Raw genomic sequence first — 9372 nt, 5'->3', positions numbered from 1 at the left:
TAAAGTTAAAAACTTAAACGGTTTAAGTTAATTTAGTTAGTTAAGTAATAATTAAATTAAATATCGTCGCCCGACCCCTACCTACTCTTTCTTCTCTCTCTCTCTCTCTCTCTATATATATATATATATATATATATATATAAATCTTTCTGCTACTTAATCTACTAAGCCTTCTCCCATAACTTCAGTCCATTTTGTGACATCATATCTAGACTCATACAAAATTACTGTCTTGACATGTGATTTCACTTGTTTATATCACTGACATCAACCTTCATTTTCAACTCAGGCCTCTAAATTGGATGGAAAGGGGTAAAAGAAAGTATGTGCATAAAAGTAACATTTTAAATTTTATATAGTTTAAGTTGACATATTCATATATATGATCTTATTTAAATATGTTTATTATGCTACAATGCTAAAACTAAATGAGAGGTTGAATGTGAGAGTGAAGAGAATGCAATATTCTTCAATATAGAAGACAAAACCGAATTGCTTCCTAATTAACCTGAGAGCCATAAAAGCTTGTGGTTGGTTACTATGGTCACATCCAGGCTCATACATGTTCTCACAGCCCATGTGAATCTTACAGACAACAAACAAGAGCAAAACAATAAGTCTGTCAAATTAAAACAAAAAATATGAGGCATCATTCTCATAAAATGGCAAAGAAAAAAGTTCCTCAGAATATGAAACAGCTATAGAAGTTATATCTTAATATGATGGTATTTAAAAAAATCTGCCTTGAAGCCCAGACACAAGGGTGGAATACAAGTGGAAAATTTGAAGTAAATAGTAGTATATTCATAAAAAAGAATTAAAACTATCGTAACTGGGCACTCCAAGAAGACCATAAAACCATTACAGAGGCAAGTGAATTCCAATGATACATGAAACAGCAAAATAGTGGAGATAACAGGAAACATGTTACCAAACACCCAACTAAATAGTATAGCAAGGTGACAAAAATATGCTGAAGCTGATGGAATGCAAGACATTAACAAATATGTAGAATCTGCTGAATCCAATTTGTGGTAATTCAAGGGTATATTTATACACAGTTACCTTATCTCTACAAAAAATGAGAGCTTCATGAATTTAGTATGTGGAAAGAAAAGTGAAGTGATTTGTTTCAAGTTGATTGAAAGAGATAAGACAATGAAGAAGTTTGAATGGCATTTAATGCTTTAATTTCTGATGAAAATAAAATGTTGGATGATGGTTAGCATGGACTATTGTGTTATAAGTGAAAGAAGAAATACACTCTTATTTGCAGGTTAACTACAATAGAATCACATGATTAGCAAAAGAGACAGAGAAAATATCAAGATAGATGAAACTTCACAAGCAGTTCTTGGTTCTCTCAGGATAGAAAGGAGTCTGCTCTCCTCAAAGGTCAGAATGAATCTCTCCTGAAAGGAAACAAAATTTACAATAAAAAAAAACTGTTCCTCTGAAATGCAAAAGTATTTCTGTTCCATGTGGCAGGTTTCAAAGGCATCTCTCATACACAAGACACAATGCAACTATCCCTTGAATCAAAGCTACAAAATGTAACATCTGAGTCTGAAGTTTATACACAATCTCCACCTGATTCACTATGTTCCAAAATTAGAGCATAGAAAACTTAAGAATTTTGTAGATAAGTAATATACGTTATGGGAAAATAAGATATGTAGTATTTGCATACCACAAATTCACAAGAATAACAGAGCTTACTGTAATGGAAAGAAATTCCAAGGTATGACTGATTTTAATATTGATCTATATAATTCAAAACTAGGACATAAAAACCTATCTAGGTTATAAAATTCAAAGAACAGAGTGAGAGAAAAATATGTGAAACTTTTAGTTTTAGGCTAGTTAATTGGAGGAAATACAGTACATAAGAGATGCCAATTAAATATTCAGACAGACAGATACAGACCTGACACAAAATGTGAAGAAAATGAAACAAAGAACTCAGTACACGCTCACAATTTTTACATTTTTAAGATTATAATGAATTTCAAATAGACATTTCCTTCTGAAATAATGAAAGCCTCCAATATGACTTAAGTTCTGAATGTCATCGATGCAATGTAGTGCATACATCACTTACCCATAATTTTTCACCTTCCATGCGACTTATTACACATTAGTCAGGAACTCTTACACAGGTTCCACTTTCCCACCATAGTTTAGATTTCTATGTTGCCATCATAGAGGAAACCCACTTATCATCTTGTTGAGAGGATGTGAACGGGAAAGTTCTTAGGGGGTAAGTACCTGTTATTCCTAAAAATTCTAAATTTAAATCAGATAGACTTACCTCTGAAATACTGAAAGCCACATTGAAAATAATTCGGGAATCAGGAAGACTTAAGATTATACAAAAAACATGTTAAAAATATAAGGCTGAACGGTAATAACCTAGACCACACTAAAGATAAAAACAAGAATCAAAGTAGAATCCAAAATCAGAAACATTTGAAGAATTGGATCCAAGAGAAAATCAATGGAGTGGATCAGCCTTATATAAAGACAGGATCTAAGGACATTCAGAGAGAAGATATTCTTTTCTACAGGGTACCTCTTTATCCTCAACTCTCATTAATTTGTACAAAAATAAGAAGATCATTTAGGGTAGTATTAAGCATACCTGTGGAGCAAAAAATAAGAGCACAGGTGGTGGCATAAGTAGGTAGGAGGAATACTATGTTTCACTCTTGTAGTAGAAGGTTCTTGGGGGGGAGTAGCCTAGTCAAAATTTATGAGAGGACATACTCCTGGAGCTTTAGTCTTATTCCATCTATTCTAAAAAAGACAGGTAGTAATAAAACCAGATAAATCAGTGGGCACTCAGGTAGAACTGAATTAAGATCCAAGAATAGGACTCAACAACTTGAGAACAGCACAATGGGGACAACAAAATAAATGAGAAAACAAATAAATAAAAATGTAAACGTTTCCCATCCTTGATGGAGTTATGAGACATCTATTGAGAACAGGTGTCCTACCTCAGATATCTTTAATGCCATATAAGGACATACATGCAGAGGTGGGAAAGTATATGTTAAGGTACTACCAGCTACTAGATAGTATCCTCTGTTTACTTTCAAAAGGCATCATACACTCAAGAAGAACCAACACATAAGGTAGAATTATGTTTAGGACAAATTAAGAGGTTTAAATAACATGAAAAAGTCCCAACAGGATGAATCCATATAAATACAGAAACTTTTGGTGAAGGTGAGACTGGAAATTATGCATGTGATAAGCATAAATACAAGGGTAGGTACGAAATAGTAAAGTCCTAGCTTTAATAAACAAAAACATAGAATCTCCAAGCAATGTGATGTAAATAAAATTATAGTAACAAATTGTATTTGTCCACGTACCAGCCTGTAAGATTTCCTCTAACAGGTTTTGAGACCAGGAAACCAAAGGCATTGCAAAATGGTAAATTTCATGAAATTAACTTTCAAGGTGTTCAGGTACATTACAATAAAGAACTCTGAAGTGTTTGTGTTTGCACGTGGAAGATTTGTTTGTTTTTGTTGTTAAGAAAAAAGCAACAAAACTTACTCTTGTGTTGTCCCACCATAAGTATCATAATCTGATTTTAGTGACCTTAGCCCTCAGACTTACTGCTGAGACACTGGGAAGGACTATGTTGAAGACTTAGTATAAATATATTTTCTAAACATTTTGTAATTCAATGTTTGCCCTTAGGGTGGAGTGGAACTATAGCTGGGCAGCCTAGAGATATACCAAATTCAACACAAAACACTTTTAATTATACCTTATTGGAAACAGTTGCAGGATGAAACTGTGTTCCTGGAGGCACAGCAGTTGTAAATTTTGGTTGTTGAAAATCTGAACATAGAGGTTGTTGCTGTCTTTGTGGTGTAAGACCATTCTGACTATAACATATTGGAACACTGTAGTTATGAAATGGTGTTTGTTTACTAGCAGGATGCAGTCCATATTCTGATTTTGGTGTGCCTGCAGAGAAAAGGTAAATGCAATTAACTTTTTAAGAACAAGTCTCACAATTTGATTTCTTTTTCAAGTATTTTAATTATAAAATAACAGTGTACTCAATTTGAATTTGAATGGCTGAAATGATTAAACACAGCCTTTTATTTAGACACTCCCACATAATTTAAATGTGATATGCATAGTATCCCTTTAGTTTTAGTATATATTGAAATCAGTATGACATTCTTGGGTGCCAAATTGCTTTCCATTAAACTTTTTATGTCAATTACTTTACCTTTCTAATGTACCATAAAGGTTACTGTTAATTCAAACAGTTCATATTTCACCTTAAAACTTTTATCCTAGTAATATTCAAGTTTCCAAAGTATTTCATTATAGTAAATAGAACTAATTGTTGGTTGCTTGTTTTTAAGACTTTCATTTATTTTCCATTTGGTATGAAGTCTACAGCAGTTAGACCTCTGTGGTCAAATTATATCTAAACAGAAAAAAGTGGGTGTATGATAAATAGAGTGGATATTTATTAAACATCTCACCAGCTCTCTATAATGAACTTTACTGAAAAGCTTTTACCCTTCAAGAATATTCAGTTCACTCCGCTATCCTAACGAGTGTATAATTTCCGTTCATGTTACACTTTGATCAACTTTTCTGTCATGACATATTAAGAAAACCTTATGATGTTAGTACAAAAAAAACACTGCAAGAGTTTTATTTTCTGCAAAAATTTGTACCACATATACAGTAAAGACACAGAAAGAACACCATTAGTGTTCAAGTTTTCCATGATTACATCATGTGCTAACTGTAATTTCCACTAGAATAAATTACAATGTGATATTGTATATTTACTATTGTCCCCATTTCATGTTTCCCTGTTTATATGTCTCCCTCCTTATCATACCTTCCAATTTATATTTTTTCATGGATATAACTATATGCTTAATCCAGAGTTTATTTTATGTATTTTTTGTAAAGTATATAAATGGATTTCATAAATATATTTATGTAGTGTGAAATCCTAGTCTTTTGAATCACATTTAAAATATTTATTTATTTTGCATTTTTGTATTGTAGATTATTTTTATTATTTTTGTATTCTTAAAGGCTTTAATTTATCTTATACATTTATGACCTTCAAAGGCTTTATTTTTTAATGTTTCAAATTGGAAAGGGTTTTCTCTCTGAAATGTTACATGTTTAGATATTTAAATGCTAAAGTATTTCAATTTTCTTTTATTAAATATGTTGGCTTTTTTTTTCAAGTAGTTTTATTTCATTTACGTTTAAAATTTATCCACTTCTTTTAACATATTACATTGCAACAGTCCTCTAGTGAAAAATCAGCCAGCTCGTATGACACTCTTCTGTATTCTTCAATAATACAGAGTTTGTCCTTGCCTGTCTTCAAACCAACTCTTCCCCCTTTCATTTTACCTTCAACAAATTACTACACCTGTCCTTCCAAATATAATAGTTTCACAGTATTGTGAAGATCAGTTAACTATGTGCTTGTTCTATTTTTGGAATTTCCAATAATAAGGCCCAAAATATGAAACAGCAGATACTCATACTAATTCAAATTTTGTATTTTATGATGACTCTTAATAATACAAGTTGAAATTCAAAATTAAATATTTAGCTGAAATAGTTAAATTAAGGAATATCTTTTTTTTTCTTTTAATTAGTTGACATTTTGCTCATTTGATCAAATTTGTATGTAATTTTCTCATGAAAAAAGAACAAGAACACTGTATAGCAAAACACTAAGAAGAACATAATTAAATCCCTTGTGTGTTTGTATTGGAATTAAGGTTTGAATTTTTCAACATTTAGTTAGCTAATTTTATTTAATAAAGGTGAAAATTTATTTGTTTTGAACAGGTAAAAAGTGTGTTGTTCAGATGGTTGGATGATGATCTTGATAGAGTAAACATCTTATTGTACATTCTAAATCTTACATTCTTGTAAATCTACATATCATTTTATAAATTTTTAAGCAATGGTTCACCTGCTATTTGTTGGCTGTTTATACCATTATAGACATTTTCAGAAGCTGTTTGCAAGCACAGTACATTTTGATCAGACATCTGTGGTGGTTGCACACTGGAGTATTGAGGGTTCATCTTCTTTTCTCCAAGTAAGCTACCAAAATAAGAGAGACAAAAGTCAAATTGAATAATTAAGTATTCATTAGATTCAGAAGTTTAGAAACACTTACTTGTTGATGCACAAAGCTGGGAAATGTGGCTTTCCTAGTTTGATGTAAGCCAACAGATTTTGTTGTTGTTGTTTTTTTTATCAAGTTCATTCTACATTATTTAAATTCTTCCTTTGGTCATTTAATTTTAAGGAATTTAACTTGGGAATTTGTATTTTATGTTAATTTTGCTGCATACTGTATTTGTTCTTTCAAGTAGAGAGAAATATTAAAAAAAGTACATTAATAATTGGCTTGATGGAACAAAGCAAATTGTGCTAATAAATAGCCTATTTTCAAATTCAATGAATATGAAAACTGCATATCTCAGACGTATTTTTGGGGATATTTTAGTTCATTATTTAAAAAAGTTATACCGACATATATTGTCACTACCTGGGATAGTATAATCTTAACACTGTAATTTTTATATGATCCCTGGCCCTCCAGTGGGTTACTGATTTATCTTAGTGTTATTTGAATTAGTAGTGGTTATATAAAAGGAACTGTAAGAGTTGTAATTTTTTAATGTTTTATGTGTATTTAGTTTTTGGATATTTAGGATTATTTTATCATTGTAGCAGAGAGTGTTGAAGTTGTAGGAACTGTTTAATATCTGTGGTCAGAATGATATTTTAACTTGAAGTTGTGATAAATGCTGAATTCAGATTATGAACATTATTTCTCGAAACTAAAGTAATGAACCAAGATTGACTCTTAAATGACCTTACCAGACCTAATAGGCTAGAGTAGGGAAGTTTGAATGAGGTGTCAGCTGTGTGTTTGAGTGCACTGTAACAGAATGCCTAATGGTGGTGCCAATTGCCAGGTGTTCTCATTTCTTTTTGCAAAATCTGAATTTAGGTTGGAGTTTATAAGTGATACTGTGCTATTACTGTTAGAAATGGCATTCAACATTGTTGTCATGTGTGTAATAACTATAAAAGGTTTGAGAAGCATAACAAAAACCTGACTAATAAATTTTTACTCTATGTATAAACCAATGAACTATAAATAACTTTACAGGCCCAACTTATGTCAATTGTAAAGAGCCTAATAAACTGTATAAAAGATGATTATGACATTAGCAAAGAACAATGTATTCTTGTGAAAAATATTATCAGAAAAAGAATTTTTAGAGAAGTGAGTAAATTGTCAAGAAGTTAGTTTGATTAAGAGCTGTTAGTAAGAATTAAAGTTGATAAAAATTGTTCAAACTGAAACAACTGTATGTGGTAATTTGTAAAAATATCAGCTCCATGATGGGTTGAGAACAAAGTTAATAATGCAAACAGTTGTATTATAGAAGTGATAATAGAAATGACTTACAATGAACTGAAAATGTTGGACATTCAAAGTATTTATTAATTCTGTTGAACTGTTAAAGAATTGTTTTGTTTCTCTTGTGTTTGTTCTGCTGACATTATCCTGAACTGAAACTAAACAAGTTACTTAGATTTGGATGATGAAGCTCTGTCATTTGTTTTGTTCATCCATTTACGGTTGTTGTAACAATGAACCTAAAGGTCAAGTCAATTTAACTATGTCACATTATACAGCTGTAAATCAACTGTATTTACTGGTGACTTTAAGTTACTAGGAAAACTGCACTGAGAAAATGTCTATTTTGATTCAGAATGATCTTGACACATTGAACTAAGGATAGCATGTGTAGAAAATATCTTTTAATATTGATAAATATAAATCTGTAAGTGTGAGAAGCATGTTGCATTGTAAAGAGAGAAAGATGAAGATTTGACTGATTAGAACAGTCTAGAGTTTTAATTTAAACTATGTACGTGGCTGTTAAGAGTAGCACTAACTAGGTAACTGGATCTAACTAAAAATAAAATTAAGTTTAAGATGATTGTTGGCACTTCTAATAAGAATCTTAGCTATGTAGACTAGCTTACAAGTTACACAGTGACATTTATTTTCATAATACAAATATATATGATGATATAATTCACATTTTCAAAATATATGAAGGTGACCTATAAGCGTTAGAACCATGAAGCCACTCTGATTTATGGACTGAAGAAGTTGTGAATTATTATTAGAATATAAATAAATAGTAAAAAATATATACTTTGAAATCCTAGATCTAAGCTTGTTCGTACTTTACAGTTTACTTAAGACCTAAGTGTAGGTAGTGTAAATTGGAATGATTTACCTGATGATGGTATGGTCTGTGATGATAATTAGATGTTTAAAGTTTTTAACGAAAAAAAAAAAACACACACACACACATACTAAGAGAAGGAACCCGCAAATTGAGCATAAATGGAAAACCTAGATATAGTTTACAGATAGTATACAACAGATACAGTGACACTAAGTAGAATTTTTACTAGAACAGAGTAGAACATACGAACTGTAAAAATAAATTAAAGCATTAAATTTAAACTTAAACTACAGTACTCAGTAGTCAATACTACTAGTAGTACTATTCGGTACCATATTGTGAAATAATATTTATTTCAAATGGCATTGACTGACAAATATTTAAAATTTATATAAGTTTACAAAGCTTAAAATTTTATGTCCCGTTATCTTCTATACTTAATGTACATACCTCAGCCTCGAAATTCAACCAAAAACTTACCAAAGTTCCGTATACTATACAGTTCTTTAAGTAAGTGATTAGTAAAGTTTATATCATTAGTTTACTTACTGAAATTTCTCGCATGTGCCACTGCCACGTAAGTGAATATCCACGCAAGCGTGTTGAGTTTTGTTTTCTTTTAGATATCACCATAAGGGGTAAATCACAAATTGTAAAAAGCAAACCACTAAAGTGAAAATAAAATTTTTGCTTGCTACCAACCCATATAATAGTAAAATTGAAAAAAAAAGTAGTACGACAAACGATTTCTTTTATTTTTTACAAATGGCCAATTCTTTTTCGACTAATAGGATACTGCGTAACATAAAATAGTTCTAGAATATTTACAACGTGAAGAAAAAAACGGTTTTCAGGTCATTAAATTTAAATCAAATTGCAATCCAGGTGTCAATCCCAGGGGTTGCGCCTCCAGTCGCTGACCCTTCATATGTAGGCTGGCAACCTCGCAGGAAATAGAAGATAAGTTCCTTTACTTATGCCCAGTCTGCCGGACCTGCTCCAGTGCACATGTAGTATTATACTAATATATTCTCTAGTGTGGAAGTTTAGTAAAACTCAAAAG

The 9372-nt window shown here is 31.1% G+C and overlaps 1 protein-coding gene across 1 annotated transcript in view; it reads right to left on the bottom strand.

The window, feature by feature from the left end:
- Window positions 1-8876, bottom strand: part of LOC106465339 (protein transport protein Sec24C-like) — a 58191-nt gene extending 49315 nt beyond the window's left edge. The window contains exons 1-3 of the mRNA XM_022393202.1: window positions 8790-8876; window positions 5996-6129; window positions 3785-3987 (exon numbers count right to left, since the gene is read on the bottom strand). Coding sequence (XP_022248910.1) covers window positions 3785-3987; window positions 5996-6110 — 318 coding nt within the window. The 5' untranslated portion in view covers window positions 6111-6129; window positions 8790-8876. The remainder of the gene's footprint in view (window positions 1-3784; window positions 3988-5995; window positions 6130-8789) is intronic.
- Between the last annotated feature and the right edge of the window lie 496 nt (window positions 8877-9372).

This window comes from Limulus polyphemus, unplaced genomic scaffold (genome assembly GCF_000517525.1).
Source record: "Limulus polyphemus unplaced genomic scaffold, Limulus_polyphemus-2.1.2 Scaffold1914, whole genome shotgun sequence".
NCBI lineage: Eukaryota > Metazoa > Arthropoda > Merostomata > Xiphosura > Limulidae > Limulus > Limulus polyphemus.
The sequence above is the reverse complement of the archived record's forward strand: the minus strand, read 5'-3'. Positions and strand labels throughout refer to the sequence as shown.